At 56.2% G+C, this 20315-nt stretch overlaps 1 protein-coding gene across 2 annotated transcripts; it reads right to left on the reverse strand.

The window, feature by feature from the left end:
- Window positions 1–1741: 1741 nt before the first annotated feature.
- ANXA9 (annexin A9) lies at window positions 1742–12609 on the reverse strand. 2 transcript variants are annotated; one of them, XM_044990666.1, is made up of 13 exons: window positions 12425–12609; window positions 10884–10984; window positions 9987–10077; window positions 9795–9889; window positions 8829–8942; window positions 7909–7999; window positions 7058–7137; window positions 6632–6691; window positions 6040–6133; window positions 5291–5386; window positions 3932–3990; window positions 3493–3645; window positions 1742–3114 (listed from the first exon to the last, which is right to left on the reverse strand). In XM_044990666.1, exons 2-13 carry the CDS (start codon window positions 10956–10958, stop codon window positions 3052–3054), a joined length of 1071 nt encoding a protein of 356 aa, XP_044846601.1. In that variant the 5' UTR covers window positions 10959–10984; window positions 12425–12609; the 3' UTR covers window positions 1742–3051. The 2 variants fall into 2 exon arrangements, with proteins under 2 accessions (XP_044846601.1, XP_044846602.1); XM_044990667.1 differs by having other exon boundaries at window positions 3493–3615; window positions 9981–10077.
- Between the last annotated feature and the right edge of the window lie 7706 nt (window positions 12610–20315).

The raw sequence follows: 20315 nt of genomic DNA on the forward strand, positions 1-20315 counted from the left end.
CGAGGCCCCCTTTGCCAGCCTGTCAGTCATCTGCTAGTCTCCGTTGCCAGCAAAAGGTACATTTAAAAAGTCACTGTTTATATAGGACCTGCCTAAAAACGATACATGGTGCTGCAGCAACAGTGGGCTGTTTCAGGTGTCACTGAGCAACTGACCCCTGGACTGGGAGGTAGGACGCCTGGGTTGCGTTTCCAACTCTGGGGAGGGGTGTAGAGAAGGCCTGGGAGTCAGGACTCCTGGGTTCTCTTCCTGGCTCTGCCACTGGATCCTTGGTCACCCTGCATCATTGCCACCTCTGGGCTGAGAAAATTAAAGGGGATGGCTGCTTCATTCTTCATAACCAAGGGTTTCATCATTTATTTGTTTAAATGACGCTTGTTTCACTTTGGCGGAGCGATTCGGTTCAGCAGAGCCGCAGGGCCTCCCATCGGCTTCTTTCCAGGAAACGAACAGGGCGAGCGCTCGATTCTAGCAGCATTCAGTCCTACCAGAACCCCCAGCCTGGCCTTGGGCCAATCACATCGCTTTTCTGGGCGCCGGCTCCCCATCCATGCAAGAGGGATAACAGCACCACCCAGGCACTCGGAGTCTGCACCACTGCGAGTGGGGCCAGACATGCACACGTGGGTCTGCTAGAAAGTTGTACCACTTTGAACTATAGCCTGGTATAATTAAAGCAGCAAACCCCACCCTGCAGCCAGGGCCCTGTTACAGGGGTAGAACAGCAAAGCAGCCTCACGCTGGCACAACTGCACTTTTCCTGCCTGCCCAGTGAAATGAGCAATGCTGGTAGAACTGCATATACAGTGGGGGTACAGCTCTGTAGCTTGGGGAATCATGCTGCTGCCTCCCACCATAACTATACCAGCCGAGGTCAGGGTAGCCCTGGCCTTAAAGGGGCAGCTCTCAGCTATATGTTGGCAGAAGTCTATAGCAGAGGACTTCCAGTGGGTACTCAACTCATCTAGATTCATAGAAGATCAGGGTTGGAAGGGACCTCAGGAGGTATCTAGTCCAGCCCCCTACTCAAAGCAGGACCAATCCCAACTATTTTTTTTGCCTCAGATCCCTAAATGGCCCCCTCAAGGATTGAACTCACAAACCTGGGTTTAGCAGGCCAATGCTCAAACCACTGAGCTATCCCTCCCCTCCTCAGCCTGTGGGTTTCAGCCCCTAGGAGGGTCATGGGTTTAGAGGGATTGCACATGCAGGGCCAGCATTGTGGGGGGAGGAAGCAGGGTAACTGCCCAGGCCCCCGCATCACAGGGGGACCCGCAGAGCTGAACTGCCTGCTTCAGCCCCGCTGCCTGAGGCTCTGGCTTCAGCCAAGGCTCACACTGCAATGTAAGTACAATATTTTTACACCAGTCCATGCATTGGCTAGAATGATATGGTCAAAAGGGGAAAGTCAGCAACTGGGCAGTAAGGGTGTGGCTGTGACACGCCTGTATTTTGAGGTTTGATTTTTGTAAGCACAAGTGAGCTGAAACTTGGGGGTACACAAGACAAATCAGACTCCTCAAAGTGGTGCAGTCGTCTGGAAAGCCACTGATCTATAGGGTAGGCCTGGCCCTAGTGGGGATGCAGTTATAGGAGGAGAGAGGTGCATTATGCCAGCATAGCTAGTCTGATATGAGAAGGGGAATCAGCCATACCAGTATAAGGTGCTTTTACACGGGACGATTTGACCCATTGGTCTGACTAGACTGGTTAAAACAAATCACCTCCTGATTGACAGTTATGAAGGTAGAAATTTTAATAGTGGCCAGGCCAGAGAGAGATTCAATTTTCCCAACTCTCTGTTGCCAAAGTCAAGGGATCAAACACCAGGTATCAGGCCTGCAAAGATCACAAGCTTGGCTAAAAAAATCATGAGATTGTTCAAAAATAATAAATTTGGAGTCTGGCGCCCTGTTCCCCAGGCCCCAGTTTCTGAACCTTGAGGGTTTCCCTCAGGCCACATTCTCAAGCCCAAAGGCTAAAAATTGAGAGCGTGTCTACACAGCAGTGTTTTAGCAGCTGGAGCGCTGTACTGGGAGGACATGGCAGCTCTGGCCTGCTGGTTTACTTTGGGCAAGTCACTGCCTGCTCTGTGCCTCAGTTGCTCCATCTGTAAAATGGGGATAGGAACACTGTCCTCTGTTAGAAAGCACTTTGCGCTCTGCTGAAGAAAAGCGCAGTAGCAGAGCTAGGTATGAGAATTAGCCAGAGAGAGAAATACTGGGGTAACCCTGGGTGTGGCCCCTCTTATTTCAGTAGAATGGGAGGGGGTGGATTTCACTTAAACCCCTTCCCAAGTGACATAGCTAAATGGCCCTCTTGCACCAGGATAGGTGTGTCCATGGAGGAGATTATACAAGTATAACTATATCGGGTTAAAAAAAAATCACATTTTTAGGTGATATTGGAAAACTTTCCCATGTGGACAAAGCCTGTTTTGAAAATGCAAGCCAATGGTCCCCCAGAATCACATGACTCCTGGAGCTGGGACTTCAAGAACATCGCAAGGATTGGCAGCACTGCTGATTTCTCAGCCCCAGGACGGCTGCAGGTCCTGGTATTCCTAGAGTTCAAGGCCAGAAGGGACCATTGTGAACATCTAGGCCAGAGCCCTGCCCCGAAACAATTCCTAGGGCAGAGCTTTTAGCAAAACCTCCAGCCTTGATTTAAAAAAATGGTCTCCCCTGCCATGGGGAGGTGTGACTGCAGAGCATGCAGAGGGGATCTAGCCAGCTCGCTCCAGTAACAACAGCAGCGATGCCCGCACCTATTGAAGCACTGCATGGGTGGAGGCCACTCAAGTATCCAGGGTCCTGGGAGGGCAGGGCAGCCACCCACCCCTGCTCTTGTTATTCAAGGCTCGGGTATGCGATCACATGCCCCAACTACAGTGTAGATGCACCCTGCTGAGTGCGGCTCGTGGCTGTTTCCGTGATAAAACGGCAGAGGGATGAACCCGATGCCACGGGGCGGACTCATGCTTCCCGCCCTCCCCGACGCACCGCTTCCCACCATTTTCTGCAGGCCAATGGGCCGAAGCTCGCAGCCGCCCTACAGGTCTTCCGCCCTGCACAAGGCTAGCAGCGCTGCCTGGTAATCGCCTCTCGTCTCCACCTGGAGCAAGGAAAGGAGAGAGCAATGAGACATTTCCCAAGGGCGGGGGGAGCGGTCCTCCTCTCCAGCCTAAGTGCTGGAAGAAAGCAGCATGGTCTAGTGGTTACAACAGGAAAGTTAGAGGTGGAGGGTCCGGATTCTAGGCTTGACTCCAAGAAGCAGGCTTGGGTCTTGCTCTCACTCAGCAAATGGCTGGGAGCCAGGCCTCCTGGGTTCTAGACCTGGTGCTGGGAGGGAAGTGGAGTCTAGTGGGTAGAGCAGGGAATCTGGGAGTCAGGACCACAGGGGGGCGGGGAGGCTTGGACTAACGGCTCTATGCCCCTGGGTTCTAGGGCACGCTGTTGTTGGGTCTGTCTCCGGGGGGCACAGCGTGCTGACCTGGAGACAGGAGTACAGAGACTTCCCGTGGCGCTTCTTGAACTCAGAGCGGATGCTCAGCAGGTCGGTTTCACTGCGGGAGATCAGGATGCGGATCAGGACTTTGTCATCGGCGCCGGGGCCCTGTGCGGGGAGGGGAGGTGCATGCTCAGACTGGGAGATGGAGAAATTCCAGCTGCTAATAGAGGGGAAGTGAAGCCCCAAATTCTGGAGGTCGGGGTCACTGTATCCCCGTTAGTCCATACAGCCCAGTATCTGCCCCCGGCCAGCAGACTGAGCTAATGCAACATTGGCCCCTTTCTCGATGGCTAAAGACCCTGCCTGACCCTTGTGGCATTCAGAGAACCCCCTGCAGCCTGAACGTCACTGCCGGGCTGCCCCAAAAGGAGGCTGGGCCCATACGCTGCCGATGCACCGGCGCGGGTTGAAGGCGACTCACCTTCATGGCGTTGTGCAGCCTCTCGGCGAAGTAGCGCGGGGTGTTCCTGCACACCGAGGCTGAAAGGAGAGAGGGGCTCAGGGTTCAAACCATGGCACATGCTGGCTGGCGTGCACGGGGCACCGCTGCCCTTTGCTGGGTGGAATCAGAACTGCTCCACTGGGTGTCATAAGCCCTGTACTGTACACAGCGCCTGGGGATTCTCCCATAGCTGACATGACGGAGGTGGGGGTTGGTAGAGTAGGATTCTCTGCCCCGGGGTTGGCTGCTGTTGCCTTGCAGCATGGTGTCACCTGTCACGTCCTAAGGGACTACAGAACCGATACAGATCCACGACTGGGTTTAGTACTGATGTCCTCTGTTTTCCCTCCGCCCTCCCAAGTGCAGGGCCAGCGCCACACTGCCCCATTCCCAGCGTCCTTCAGCCCCCATGACCCCTTCAGTGCTCAGCCACTCAGCGCGGGCTGCCGGCCCGGGGGGCTCGCTGGAGACAACGCTGCAGCTGGCGTCTGCGAGGCAAACGCCGGCCCGCTGGGAACTGCGCTGACACGGAGGGGCCAGCGGACGGCAGTGCCCCTTAGCAAGCAGGTGGCATTTGTCCCAGTGCCCCAGGGGCAGCCATCACCCATCTTGTCCCTCAAGGCCAGGCAGCTCGGTGCCAGCCCCGAGTCACCTATTGAGCCCAGAACCCTTTGTGCCCACTGCCACGCACGTGCTCGTGTTCTCGGCCTCGAATGGAGCCCAGAGCCTGGCTCTCCCGCTTGACGCTGCAGGGTCTGTTTAGATCGGGAGTAAATAAATGAGTAGCTGGGCCCAGGCCCCCACTGCGCTAGGTGCTGTCCAAAACCAGTCCCTGTCCCACAGAATGTTTAGCCCACGTGAATCAATTGAGCAGGGTCCTTATAACCATCCATGCCCCCTTCTTCTGATGGCCGCATGCCACGCCCACCACCCACTACTCATGTCTCCACCATGTGTACCCCGTCCACTCGCCAGGGATTAGCCCTTTAAAAATGGGGCCCTCACCCGGCGGGTGACATCATCAGAAACCAGGGAATCTGCAATAGCGACTCCCACTAAATGTTCTCTTCTACCTCTCCGACTGCCATCCCTGAGCACCTCCCAGGCTTTGGCGGATCGATCCTCCCAACCCGCTGTGAGGCAGGTAAATGCCATGGTCCCCCCATGGGAAACTGAGGCAAAGAGCGACTAGCCTTAGGTCACCCTGGGAGTCTCTAGCAGAGCACAAGTCCCCAGCTGGCACATTAACCCCTGGGCCATTCTGCCTCTCTGGACCGAACTAGGCTGATGGTGCTCTCAGGTTCAGGGGACCCAGCCGCAGCCCGGTTGAGTGCTTACCTAGGGCCAGCATGGCCGCCTGGCCATCTCCCCGGAAGCGCTTGCAGATGGTCTCCTCCACCTCCAGCCCGTGGGATTTCTGGTACTGACCGAACACTGCCGGAGTTGGAAAGGGGAGAGTTAGTCCTGACCTGCACGTGGCACGCTTTGCCGGGGGGCCAGCCCGGGACTGTGTATCAGCAAAGTGCTCCTGGGGCAGGGACATGCTACATATACAGCCACACGGCGCTCTTACAGGTAGGGCTTATTCCCTCCTGCCGAGCGAAATGAGTGACACGGGTAAAATACGGTGCTGCCCTGGGGCCAGGACGCCTCCAGACATTTCACATGGTATGCGCCTGCCACCCCCCCGTCCTGGCTGGCTCCCCCGGGCAGGTCCCTTGCTTGGAGCAGGTCTCCAGGCTGTTGCTGAGCGAGTCCTGAGGGCAGAGCAGAGGGGACAAGGGCCGCTGGAGGCTGGGCAGCCCCCGGTGGGGAGCCCAGGAGCCCAGCCTTGCCCAGCTGCACCCTGCTTCCAGGAGTCCATTGATTTAGTGGGGGATTGGTCCTGCTTTGAGCAGTGGGTTGGACTAGATACCTCCTGAGGTCCCTTCCAACCCTGAGATTCTATGATTCTATGATTCAATTTCCAGGGGTACCCCTGGGTCGGGCCACATGGACACAGAGAGAGAAGCGCTCCAACTCCTTCTGCCAGCTCCCAGCTGTGTGCGACGCCAGGGGCTCCCTGCAGCAGGGCGTCCGGGCCTTGCCTCTGCTGAGATGCTCGGGGCTTCGCTGCGTGAAGATGCTTATCCATGTCCTCTCACCGGCCCCCTTGCTCCTGGCTCCTGGGTCTGCAAGAGCCTGGAAGGAGGAGGAGGAGAGCGGTGACGGGCTGCGGGTGCTGCGAGAAGTGGCTCCCCCCAAGGGGGCTTCCCCATTAGCCTGGAATTAACCCCACTGTGTTCTGGGATGCAGCGAGATGGGACCGGGGGCACCTATTCCTGAGCCATAGCGAGGCAGCTCTGAGCAGAGGTGCACTGAGCTTGGCTTCGCTGGGGAAGCTCGGCCCTGAGGCACGCAGGGGGCATGTGATCCAGCAACACAGGGACGAACAGGTGCAACGGGCAGGGGCCGCCGCCCATTGGCGCCAATCGTGCCACTACGGCGGCATGTGGCCGGGATACAGCAAGGTGCAGTACTGACTGCTGCCACTGGAGGCAGCAAAGCAACCCCTCCCCAAGGCAGCTCTCCAGGGTAACTGAGCAGGATCCATGGGAACCCCGTGAGGCAGGGAATCAGTCCAGCAGTAGGATTTCAACAGCTCTCGCCCCCGCACCTCGGGCACATCCCCAGGCTCACCTCAGCATCCTGCTGTATCAGGGCATAGTCGATGATCCCGGTGTAGTGCTCGCGCTTCCCCTGCAGGGTAGAAGGCCGGAGAGACAGACATGGTCAGAGGTGGTGTCCCTCGCCCCACAACCCGCATAACGGTATGTCTGCTCGCAGTTACAGTATTCAGCCACTAGAGGACCCTTGGGTGGCTGTCTGGTAAATAACAGAAACAAAGCTGGGTCTCAAGCTGGGTGGAAGCTTGTCTGTTTGCCAGTAGTTGTATGTACCATGATGCCCACAAATGCTGAGGGAAGGGAGTGTTCGAGATGGTAAAGTAGGTGGGTGAGGGCTCGCCCCCCCACCCTTGCTCTGCTGGTTCCTGTGGCTGAGCAGTGGTCCCCAGTGTACGTGCCCATTCAGGTCATGCAGAAAAGGAACCAGGCAAAGTTTTACCTTTGCTAGCGCCAGGAGAATGTCCTTGAACCAACCGCTGGTTTCCGAGGCTATGTCCTTTTCAGGGTCTGCTTTAAAGTCTGGAGACAGAGAAACCACCCTGGTTAAAGGGGAATTCAGCTCAGTGGCTTGCATGGGTAACACTGCTGCCAGCTAGAATAGGTGCAGGGATCAAACCAAGAGACCTCTGGATCTAAAAGCAGCAACTTCTTCAGCTTGAGTTAAAGGAGCACCCTTGGTAGGCTAGCCACAGAAGCCTGTATATATACTCCAGCCTTGGGGTGCGGGGACAGAAACCTACCTTCATGTGCGACCACATAGGACTGGTCCAAAATTTTTCATTGAAACTGTTTTTTTGACAGAAAATTGGGGTTTTGACTAAAAAAAAATAAAATCACAAGACATATCTGCTCCCCCACTGAAAAGTTTCATTTTTCATTGAAAAGCAGAATGCCCCAAAACTGAACTCTTTCAATTAGGAAATGCTATTGCAGTGCCTCACGGGAGTTGTAGTCCAGGTGCCTCATGCTCCCCATGTTCCTCTCTTGGGCTAGGCTCCCTGGTTGGACTACATTTCCCATGATGCATCATAGCCAGTGAGTCCCATGATGCACCACCAAAAGGGGAGAGCATGGTGCATCATGGGAGATGTAGTCCAAGCAAGGAGCCTGGCTGATAGATTTCCCCTCTTCGCCATTTTCATCGACATTTCCCATGAAAAAGAATCCAAGCCGGCTCCAGAGACACATGGTTCCAAATGTCCTCAGGGTAACAGGGCCCTCTCCCGAGCTCAGACAGTGCTAACCTGGGGCTCCCCTCACAGCCCCGGCCTTCCCCGCCCCCACTTTTACCTCGCTGGTAAAAGGCCAGGCTTTCGCTGAGCTGCTGGTTGGATCGAGTGGAGAGAATTTCAATCAAAGCATCTTCATCAGTGCCCATGCCCTGTGAAAGCAAAGGGCACAGAGCGGGTACAGGAGTGGCTGGGACAGGAGTGGCTGGCACAGCTAAGGGATGAGGACGAGCCCGCTGCTGGCTGCACTGGAATAGGGGGACGGATAGAGCCAGCCCGAGGTGGAAGCACTGAGCCAGGAGCAGGGATGGGCAGCCCCGTGGGCAGTGACGCTGCTTTGTGGCAAGCTAGTCCTCGGGACGGGGACGGCATTTGCCGCCTGTTATCACATCCCCCTTCTAACCTCTCCGTACGGCTCCTGCCCCCCTCCTTGTCTGTGCTGCTCTTCTCGGACCTCCCTCCCAGGTGTCACCCCAGAGTGGCAGGATACCTGGGTTCTATGCCCACGGACCAGCTGGGTGAGCTTGGCCAAGTCCTGGCTGCTCGCAGTGCCTCAGTTTCCCCTCCAACTCTTCGTCTGGTCTGTTCTGACTGTGAGCTGCTTGGGGCAGGGACTGTCTCCCTCTGTGTGTCTATGCAGCGCCCGGCGCCATGGGGCTTCTACCACAATACACATCATATATGATAATATCACATCCCAGCGCCTCCACTTGGCCAGTCCAAACCCCCCTTGAGCTTTTCTGCTGCTACATCCCCTTTGCAAGCCCCTCACTCACTGCCCCCTCTCCAACTCTTCCTGCTCCTCGGACCCCTCCCACTGACCGGATGAATTTGTCGAAACTCCTCTGGGTATTTTCCGCCTGTGTTTATAATCTCTCTGGCGGGCCCCTCACTGCTGGACGCGACCAGGCACAGAGTTGGGAGCAGGGCCACGTGCACCCCACCGGCCTCCCAAGGGGGAGCTGCGCCCTCAGGCCGTACCTGCATGGCCGCCCTCAGCTCGTGAGCGTCGTACTGAGCCGGCGGCTTCAGCAGCCCCACGATGACCCGCTCCAGGTTCCCAGACAGAGCCGCTCCCATGGATTTCAGCAGGTCCTGGAAGAGAGCCCCGGAAGGGTCAGAGCAGCTGAGGCCAAGCAGCGGCCTAGCTCCAGGCCCCAGCTCCCCTGAGACAGGAGGCTTCATGCATTTGGGGGACCCCCTGGCTGCTCCCCTCCTCGGGGCCCTGCGAATGGTCACCCCAAGTGGGCTGGTCTAGCAGTTGGAGCAAGAAACTAGCCAGGACTCCTGGGTTCTGGGAGGGTGTGTGGCCCAGTGGGTGGAGTAAGAGACAGCAAGTCTCCTGGGCTGTATTCACGGTTCTGCCACCAAATCGCTGTGTAATCTCAGCACAGCCTCAGTTTCCCCATTTGTTAAGCGACGAGAGTAAGGGCTCCCATACAGCTGAGCTGCAAAGGTTAATAAATATTACTTGCACAGAGTTTCAGATGGAAGCCTCTAGAGAAAGGAAAAGGGTTGCATTGAGGTGGCCAGTGTCTCCGGGTGCACCGCAGTCCCCTAGTGGAGAGATTTGGTAATGTGTCATATGCCCTATACTGCTCACAGCTAATGGAGATTCTCCACTGGCGCAAGTGCTGGGGCCTGGGCTATGGCCATAGGAGGATCAGAGCAGTCGCAGTGAGGATTGTAGTGGCCCGTTGTGCAGCGTAGAGGCAACCAGGATGTGTTGGGTTATTAATATGACTGGGCGGGGGTTGAACCTAAAGGACCATGGGGACACAGAAAGGAGCCTGCTGATGCCAAATGACCGGCACACGGCCCCACCTTGTGCACTAGGGCATGTCTCTGCAGGGCAGACAGACTCCAGTGCCTGAGACCAGCCCCAAGCAGACACCATCGCTGCTACTGACAGCTCAGCCCAGCACCCCCCGGGGCCCTTCCCATCACCTGCTTGGTGAGGGCCTGGAACACCTTGGTGATCTGCTGCCTCTGGGCGTTGGTCCGATTGGTCAGCACATCCAGGATGGCCCCATGGTCAGCGCCTGTAGCAAGGGGGCAGGAAAACTGGGTGTGAATATTCAGTTGGCTGCCGGGATCCCCTCCCCGCACCCCTCCATGGTGGGATCGCGTTACCATTACCCGCGATGGCCTCCACGAGGTACTGAACGTCGCTCTCTGCGTCGAAGCCCAGGTAGGGTTTGATGGTGCCCAGCGTCCCCCAGGCTGTTGTCTATGGTAAGAGTGGAGAAGGTTAAGCGGGTAGTTGTTATTGAAACGCATATATGGAACTTGCTGTTGTGTGACATTGTTGAGGTGAGCCTGTGGGACTCCCTGTCATGGGATGTTGGTGGGGTTAACCCAGGGGATTCACTGCTGCTAGATATTAACATGATTAGCTTGTGGGGCCTCACTGCCCCGGGTTATTATTGAAGTTAATTCATGGAACTCCCTGCAGCTGGCTATTACTCAGTTTAACCTGTGGGACCCACTGCCATTGGCTAGTACTGGGGTTAATCTGTGGGACTGACTACAGTGGGATATTACTGAGGATAGCCTGTGGGACTCCCTGCCACTAGATATTATTATCAGAGTTAACTCATAGAATTCACTGCTACTGGAAATTATTTAACCTGTGGAACTCACTGTCACTGGGGATTACTAAGATTAATTTATGGGACTTCTGCCATTATTGAGGGTAACCTGTGGGACTCCCTGCTACTTGATATTAGTGGGGCATACCTGTGGGACTCCATGCTGCTGGCTATCACTGGGGTTAACGCACTGGAAACCCAAATCACCCACTTTGGTGCTGCGAGTGCCCCCAAATCACCCCCTCACAGTGCCCAGGGTGATCCCCAAATCGCCATCCCCCACTTGCTTGGGTGAAACGCTCACCATGGTGCCCAAGACTATCCTTAAAATACCCATGATGCCTGCAGAGACCCCCTGAAACACCCTCCCACCCATGCCCCACGATGCCCAGGGCAGGGATGCCCATGGTGCCCCCCTCCTCCCATGCTCCGTGGCACCACTCACCTGCTGGGCCAGGGGCAGCTGGCTGAGAATCTCGTGGGTGAGGGAACGTCTGTCCATCCCGTCCCCCAGGAGCATTGCGTCGTCTTTGCCAGCAGACGGCTCTGAAAGGCAGAGAGGGGATGAGGCCCCCCCCCATGGGGAGACTTAACTGTCCCCCCGGCATCCCAAAACAGCTGCCTTCGACAGACTGATTTCCTCAAGCCTGATCCGCTTGCGGTAGGAGGGCTAGTTCTCAGCACGCAGCACCAGCCAGCCCCGAACCCCTTCCTTTCGCCAGCCTCTCTTTCTCAAACCGCACCCGGCTGGGGGATGGGAGGGCGCAGTCTGAGGCCTTGGACAGGCGCCAAGGGGAACTGAGCGCCACGGGGGGGCTTTTATTCAGATGTTTCGAGGCTCCGGGTTGCTTTTGAACTCAAACATCTTGGGAGGAAAGTTTGAGATGCCCCCCCGAGCCTTTTGCGGGTTGCCTCTCCCAGCCTGGCCTTTAGCACGGAGCTGGAGCCTTTGCCACCAGCCCGGAGACGGCCTCCTTCTCCGGCTCCCGCCTCCGGCTCCCGGCGGCGCTTGCTGGTGACCGCGGCCCAGCGAGCCGCCAGGCAGAACTAACTTGTTTAGTCTGTTGCGAGCGGGGAGCTGAGATTCTAATCGGGTCTGCGGGGAGCCTGGTGCAGGGGGTGGGGGGTGTACGCTGGGGAGCCTTGCACGGGAGAGCCTTGCACGGCACGCCTGGGGGAGCGTTGCCCTGGGGATCGCGGCCTTGGGGGCTGCACGCGCTCCTTCTTCTCCGTGCCCAGTGCCCCTCCCCGACTCTGTACCCCTCTCCCTCTTCCCTGCAGCCCCATTGGGACACAGGGATCCCCTACTGGTGTGAAGCCCTGAGGGTGGCAGCCATAAAAAGCAGGAGTCCCCCTAAAGTATAAGGCAGATTGGCCAGTTAGTGGGGCTCCATCTTCCCCCTGCTTCTCAAGCACTAATTAAGGCTAAGCTCCCTGTAGAAATGCTAAGAATTATTATGAATTAATGAATCCACCCTGTGGGAAGCCGGTAGATGTATGTGTCTGTCCAGCTAATCCCCATTGGGATCTAGGTACTGGACACACTCTTGATCATCAGCTGTGGATCCACCCCTGTTAATTAGCATCATCCTCATTCCACAGATGGGGGAATTGAGGCACAGAGGGAGAAAGTGAGTGGGCCAAGGCCATGGCGGGAGTCAGTGGCGGAGCTGAGACTAGCTCGCAGGAGTCCTGACTCCCAGTTCCCTGCCCTCACCACTGGAACGCACTCTCCTTCCAGAGCTGGGAAGGGAACCCAGGTGTCCTGACTCCCACTCCCCCACTCTAACCACTAGACTTCACTCCCCTCCTAGACCCAGAAAAGGAACCCAGGGGTCCTGATTTCCTGTGCTGTACCGATTATATCACCATCCCTCCGGTAGATAACTCTCCTCCTTTGCAGCCCAGCTGGTTTCCCAGAGGCCTGGCCAGCAGAAGAGCTGGATTTCCCAGAGACCGAGACAGACCTGACGAGGCTGCACTTACCCCGAGCCGCGCTAGGCAGAGTCCGGATCAGTGCACGCTATGACCCGACCAGTGTGTGTGCTCGGTTGATGCAGGGAAGGGGCAGGACTAACGTAATCTGATTGGCTGAGGTCCACACAACTGGTGGGTGTGTATCATCTGTCCCACCCCCCACCCCAGCCCCGAACAAACACCCTTCTGTGCAGGTGTGGGGACGAGGGGGGGGCATAGAAAGAACCCTCCACCCCCTAACCCACCCCGAAGCAGCCACGGCAACCCACACATACAGCCTGCCCATCCTCCCAGCAGCCGGATCTTTCAGGACACTGGCTGCATTGTATTGCGCAGTCCCCAGCTTGACGTGACATCCACCGCCAGCCAGTACCCGCTGGGACAGCGGGCACTGGAGGGATGCCCCTCCCCGGGGAGATCAGTCATTGGGCAGGGAGCTGCTGGCGAGAAGTGCGAAGAAAAACCTGTCCAGCGTGTCGCTCCAGAGCCAGGGTGGGTGGGAGCAGTCAGATGGTTCTCAGCTTGGCTTGTGCACCGTGCCGAGCTTCGCTCCTGCTGGAAGATGCCAGACGGGCTGTGCCCCAGGGGGAGCACTGGGGCGAGCGGCTCTGGTTTTTTGGCTCGGTCGTGCTCGGCCGTGGGTTTCTGAGTGGGGAGGCAGCGAGTTGACTTGCTCCAGCGTGACCTGGGGATAGGTTCCCATCGCGAAGCCACGGGGAACAAGTGGGGGTTGGCCAGGGGCCAAGCCTACCGCCGCGGATCATTCTGTGGAGAAGACGGGTGGCGGAGGGGTCAGTGTATTAGCCTGCCCGTAGCGAGACCTGCTTTCAGCTCCCCCTGCTGCCTCTACGACCTTGGGCAAATCAATCAGGCCCAGATCCTCAAGGATATTTAGGTAACTAACTACCCCTGAAATCTGGGTCTTAGGCCAGGTCACACTGCAGACCTATGTCGGTGTAACTATGTCGCCCAGGGGCCACATCTAGCTGTGGGTGGAGCCTGGGATTTGGGGGCGGAGTTAGATTCCCAGCCTGCCATCCTGGAAAAGACCTCTTGGCCTGGAAAGTTCTCAAGGCAGAACGACCTACCCCTTTCACGGCACGGAAAGGGAGTCTCTGGTAGGGTAAGATGGGAAACTGGGCAGAGGAGTGTGGACTGCAGGAGACCCAGCCGCCACCAGAGAATGCCAGAAGGAGACAGCACAGAGCATGGATTTTAGGGTTCAACGGGACCATTGGAGTTCAGCCCCACACACTCAGAGCCCTGTGCCTCCGTCCCCCCATCGATCCTGCAGCCGCACCGGTTGAGCAGCAGCTGCCGCTGCCTCTAATCAAGCGAAAACTGGTGTCGGCTGGATCCATCTAGGTGGCCAGTGGTGCGGTTGTTGCATAAACCCCCACACCTGCGTGTGCTGGGCTGAAAACATGGGGGTGCCTCTCAGCTGTCTGGAGCTGCATCTAGGGGTGCCCTGAGCCAGCCAGTCTGACTCTGAGCCTCCTAGGCCCAGCGCTTCCAGCTCAGGGGAATGACATATGGAGCCGCTCGGCTCTAGGGTACAAATTGCAAAGGTCCCAGCTGGCGGCCGTTGGGTGGCCTGCATGCAACGAGCCAGGTGGGATGGGGAAAGCTTGCCCCGGCCATCCCCACGCTGTGCTTGTTCTGTGGCTAGAGAGGGGATTTGAGTCTCCTGACGCCCTGTCCATCAAGCCAGCAGGAGAAAGCTGGATGGGGTGGGGGAGATCTTGGTGACTGGCGGCTTCTTCCAGGCATCTGTCCACGCACAGTTCCTCTGGGGTGCTCTGCTCAGTGCCCCCTTCTGGGTCCCTCATTTTGACCCTATTACCTGCCACCCCATCCCTCTGCTTAGTTTTTGTCCCCCATGCTGAGTTGGCATCTGGGTCCTGTGGCCCTGGCCACACCTGAGGAAGGCGGGGCCTTTTGGTCCAGTGGGCCCTGACCACCATCTCAGTCATCAAACAGGCTGGGGAGAACTGATGGCCTTGTGATGTAACCCTGGGCTAGGGGACTGGGGTTTGATTCCCTGTTCTGCCAGAGACTCCCTGGGTGAGGTCTGTATCTGCTCCGTGCCTCAGTTTCCCACCTGTAAAATGGGGATGGTATTTCCCCAGCTCCCAAGCTGAATTCATGTGGCAGCCAAAGCAGAACCATCTCAAGTAGGTAGGAACCTGGGCCGTTTTTGCGACCTCCCAGGAAGGAGCCCGGAGGCCCTGGGTGACTCAGCCTCCCCCCTGCTTGCCAGACTGCATTCCTAGCAGAATTTCCTTCCTTGTCGAACAAGATCAAACAATTCCTGCCTCGGAGGAGAACGGGGAAGAAGTAACGAAACCACCGATGAGGGCGGATCAGATGGGCCCAGAGCCCCGCTTGTACAGCACGGCAAAGGCTTCCGTGCCTGCCAGCACCTGACTCCTGGCTCTGACGCCCGGAGTGCTGCAGGGCAGTCGCAGAGAGCAAAGTCCGGGGCTGGATTCCAAGGCTCTCGCTGGGAGGGGGGTGTTTGGGGCTGGGGTTGGGAACTCGGAAGCCCCCCCCCCCAAAGTTAGAGGGGATAAATCAATCTTGGGTGTGGGGTTCATCTCTGCATTCGGGGTGAGGAATCTTCTCTTAGCCCTACACATGCCCTTCTGCCTAGCTAGGGCTTGGACGTGCCGCCCATCCCCGTGGCATCTGACTCCCCAGTTCCCAGCCTCTTTGCTGCAGCCCCACAAAGAGCCCCGCCTCCCCCGCCTCCCTGGCCTGACTCCCCACTTATTCCCCCCAGCCTCAGCCCTTTCCCTCCCCGGCACCTCCTCACCCCTCTGCCCCTGTCGGTCTCCTTCCCCCCAACGCGGCCCACCACATGCCTTGTCTCCCCCCTCTCCTGAGCAACGCTGCCCCCTCCTGGAGAAGGGCTGTGTTGCAGCTGCTCAGGTCCAGGTGAGCCAGCCTGCCCCCTGGGGAGAGGGAAGGGGCAGGAAGCCTTGGCTGCCCGCTTAGCAGCCATGGTAGCCGGGAAGCCGGGCACATGCCCCCCCGGCCCAGCTGGGGAACAACACTGCAGCTGGGCTGAGCATCAGGCAAGTGCAGGGGGCAGGCCTAAGGCTGACACTACCTGTCCTGGCAGGTGGGCACTGCTGTGCCCTTGGGACTTGGGGTCTGTGTGTGTGTCCATGCGTGTGTGTGCGTCATTGCGAGTGCAGGGCCGTCCCTAGACCACATGGCGCCCCAGGCAAGGAGCATCTTCGATGCCCCCTCCCATTTGTTAAACCTGAATACCGTCTTTTTGACTGCATGTGTAGCCCGTGTCATGACGTCGAGGCACGGTTTGTCTGCGTGATTGATCCCCGTCGTATAAGCTGATACATTTGCACCCTGGGATCTGCACAGCTGTAGTTATTCGTGCCGGATATAAGCAAATAACAAAAATTAGTTTCCTCTAAGCTTCTAGAAACCGTTTAAGAATAACTGGAAATGTCCAGAGCGGGGCTGACAGCAGTCTAGGAGGTTAGTGAAAAATGAAGCGATGGACAGAATGCCAGAAACAGTTTACTTCAAACGTTCCATTTTCCCTTTTGTCGCTAGCAACAAAAACAGCCCCCCTCGCCTGGTGCCCCCCTCCCCCGATCCCAGCGCCCCCCAAGCCCAGCTGCCCGTAAAACTGGTCCTGCGTGTGTGTGCCTGCGTGTCTATGCGTGAGCTTGCGTGTGTGCATGGGCCATGCTCCCAGCCTGCCTACCTCTCGCACGCCGCTCCCGGGCCTCGTGAGCTAGTGCAGAGATGCTAATGTGGGGCTGGCATGGGCAGCACAGGCTGGGAAGGGATCCCGGCAGTGGAGGAGGTGGGCGGTGTGGGGATCACTAGGAAACACAGGACTCTCCAGCCTGGATTGGACCAATGGGCCCATCTAGCCCAGCATCCTGTCTTCAACAGTGGCCAATACCGGATGCTTCAGAGCAAGGTGCAAGAACCCTGCAGCGCTGGGATAACCTGCCCCTCAGGGAAAGTCCCCGGCTGATCCCAGGAGCTAGAGGTTAGTTTATGCCCCTAAGGAGAGAGGTTTACAGCATTTCCAGAACCTTTCACTCCCCCCCCCCTGGAGGTTTTCATTACCCACATCCATGTCTGATCCTTTCTGGAACCCCTCTAAGCTCTTAGCCTTGATGCTGTCATGTGGCAGTGAGTTCCGCTGACTAACAGCAGGTTGCGTGAAAAAATAGTCATTGCATCCCACTGTGATGCAGCAATGGGGTCAGGAGTGCCTGGACGCCAGGGCCCCACCCTGTGCTCTTTGCAGACCCAGAGCTCCCATCGGCAGCAGTGGGAGCTTCCGGCATACAGGCTCCATCCCCAAGGTTGGAATAAACCCCCGGGGGCCAGTGAGCCAGATCCTCTTGCCAAACTGCCTCTGATGCAGAGATTCTGTGGGCTGGACAGGGGCCAAGCAGCTTTGAAGACAGATCCTGCTGCAGGATCTCTCAGGCTGTGGACGTGGACAGGTTCCTGGTACCAGAGGTCGGAGGCACTAACTGCCTGGCAAAGCTAGCTGGGGAGGGAGGGAAGCTGCCATACCACACCCTAGGTTGGCTGGATTTTACTGACTGAATTTCCTGGTGCAATACGAGGCCACACTGTCCCCTGGAGTTTAGAGACCCTGGCTAGACACTTGCCTGCTCGAATTTTAGAGGGTAGATTATTATTGCCTGATGCTATAGATCTGCAATAAACAGGCCAGTTCTCTCAACATCCCCCCTGTTCACGCCCCCTCCCTCTCTCTCTCTGCTTTCTCCCAGATGGCCTGGCATCGCTTCCCTGTTGTTCTCTGTCCGTCCCACCTTTGTCTGAAGGGCAGCGAGGGCTATTATTATCATTGTTATTTATTAGGTGTATTACGGTAGCGTCCAAGCCCCCTAGTCACTGAACTCTGGAGCCCCACAGTGCTAGGGGCTGTACAGACTGAACAAAAAGACTGTCACTGTGCCAAAAGGTTTATAAGTGAGAGCATGGTACAGGGAGGCCGGACTTCTGAGCTCTAATCCTTAATTCTGACCTACAGGCCTCCCATCCCCCGTTATTCTGCCCCCCTCCCCAGCTCTTCCGATCCCCTGCATCATGACTTGCACGCAGTCATAACCCACCCCCTGGTATTCAATAGTCCTTTCTCTAATTTCTGTGAGTCACCTATGCAGGTTTTGTTGTTGACCCTGCTGCTTGACTTGCTGCGTGACCTGGAGAGAATCACTTTCCCGATCTATGCCTCAGTTTCCCCATCTGTAAAACAGGGATCACAGCTCTTCACAGAGACACAGGGGGTCTGATTCATTAGTGCCTGTGAAATGCTTTAAGATTTTCCGATGGAAGGTGCGAGAGAAATGCAAAGTGTCATTATGGTAAGAAAATCTGTCCATGTAGGTGCTGTCGCAGGGCTGCTTGGGAACTTTATAGCAAGAGGGAGAATAGCACATGGATCCTGCTCCCAAAGCCCAAGCCCAGGTCCCTACCACTTGAGCTAAAGGAGAATCTCCATTTATGTATAGGGCATATGACACACAATGGAGTTGTTTCAATTCCATCCAGTAGAGGGCTGCTCTCTTACTCTCCCTCAATATCTCTCACACACTCTGCAGTCCACTACACTATTATTAATTTAATTGGTCATTAAGGAGACTATGATCCCCATTGCTTTAGCCTTAACATTTCTCAGCCCTTACACTACTTTTCACTTTCAAAGCCTGTGCATTCATTAGCTTTTAATCACCCTATTAACAAACCACACTTCTCTACCTGATTGGGAGAGGAGGGGGTTGTGCTGCTGGAGGCACTCGGTACATAATCCTCAGCTGTGAGTATGCAATTTTTTCCAGGAATGCGAAGCCGATCACTGCTCCTGCCCCTAATCATTATTTTTATTATCAATAATAGTAATAATAATAATGCTGAGCCCCTTTCTGCTTCATATTGCCAAGGTGCAGCAGATGGCAGCAGAGTAAACAGAGAGATGTTTGTAGTACAAACATTTGCTCGGCAGTGACTCAGCAGTGCTGTAGGTCTGGTAAATTAGTTCTTCCCAGCTGGGCTTTTCAAGGCTCATGGGCCCTCCAGGCCTAACGATAACAAAGCTAAAACCTCGGACTGCAAAGCCCTACCCAGTTCGGGAGTGCAGCTCTTGGCCTTCATTCGGTGAGATGAGCCAAACTGGAGGAGTTTTGGGGAAAGTCTCCCGTCCCGATCACACAGCTGGAGTCAGATGGGCAGGGCCCAGAGCAGCACCAAGGTCTCAGGTAGATGGAAGTCCAAGTGTCGAATAAATAAATACATTGAATTTAATTCTATTTTATTCGGAGTTCTATTCCCCGCTCTGCCACTGGTGAGCTTGGGCAAGTCACTTCCCTGCTCTGTGCCTCAGTTTCCCCATCTGTGCAATGGGGATAACGATACTGACCTCCTTTCTAAGGCACTGGGAGATCTAGGAATGAAAAGTGCTGGATAAGAGCTAGCTAATAATCATTTCAATATATAATATAATTATACAATTATTATTATAAATCGCATGCACACAAGCCTGTTCGGTACAACACATTTTTTCTGTGTCTTAAAACCAATCGTACTCTTTGGGCCTTTTGGAGAACACAGTCCAAAAAATGGGCGGTGTGGAGCCTGGGATAAAATGTTATCAAGGCGCGTGCTAATGCTGATTGTTAATTAATTGGTACTCGTAATTAATGGTGCGATCATGCTTGTATTGTTTATTGTGCTTGCTCTCTTGTTGTTTTGGTCTAATCGCTTCATGATTTCACTGGCTTACGAATTTGTTTGCACGCCAGCTGTCTGCAAAGGACGGCGGGAGGCGTTTGCAGACAGATGCTCTGGAACAGGCATGCAGGGAAGGGGCTCAAATTTTCCAACGTTCTTAAGTAATTTAGGAGCCCAGATCCCACTGGCTTTCCTTGAGGCTGACGCTCCGGAATCGCTTGACTATTTTAACCAGCATTTCTATCCGGGGCGGCATTTAAGGAGGGGTTGATAGAACTGGACATGTTTAGTCTAGAGAGAAGACCGAGGGGCGACCTGATCGTCTTCAAATATGTTAAGGGCTGTTAGAAAGAGGATGGGGATCATCCAGAGCCATCCCTAGGGTACGGCGAATCGGGGCAGCTGCCCTGGGCCCTGCTCTTTGGGGGACCCCATGCAGGGCTGCCCAGAGGGGGGGGCAGGTGGGGCAATTTGCCCCAGGCCCCACAGGGGCCCCCACGAGAATATACTATTCTATAGTATTGCAACTTTTTTTTTATGGAAGGGGCCCCCAAAATTGCTTTGCCCCAGGCCCCCTGAATCCTCTGGGCAGCCCTGACCCCATGGCCGAATTGCCGTACCCTAGGGACGGCTCTGTGGGCATGTCATGCAGGGGGCGCTAGGCCGGACTAGTGGGGGTGGGTTTAGGGTGCAGGGGCCAGACTGGCCCAGGGGGCTTAGCAAGGGGCTTGGCACCGGCAGCAATGACCCCAGCCCGCCCCGCTGGCTCCCGGCGTCACTTGGGGGAGGAGGCGGAAGCCAGAAAGAGGAGGGGCAGGGGTGGGGCAGGGGCTTGGGGGAAGGGTTGGAGTGGGGGCAGGGCCTGAGGTGGAGGTGGAGGTGGCGGGTGGGATTGTCCCAGGTCCCACACCCGCCTAGGGTCGGCCCTGGGCTCATCAGCTCTTCTCTGTGTCTGCAGGAGGTGGAACAAGAGTAATGAGCTTAATCTGCAGCAAAGGAGATTTAGGTTAGAGATTAGGGGAAACAGTGGAACTGTAAAGACAGTTTAGCATTGGAACAGGCTCCCGAGGGAATCCCCGGTTGGACAAACACCCACCAGGGATGGCCTGTGTTTACTGGCCCTGCCTCAGGGCAGGGGGCTGGACCAGAT

Source organism: Mauremys mutica, chromosome 17, assembly GCF_020497125.1.
Source record: "Mauremys mutica isolate MM-2020 ecotype Southern chromosome 17, ASM2049712v1, whole genome shotgun sequence".
Lineage (NCBI taxonomy): Eukaryota > Metazoa > Chordata > Testudines > Geoemydidae > Mauremys > Mauremys mutica.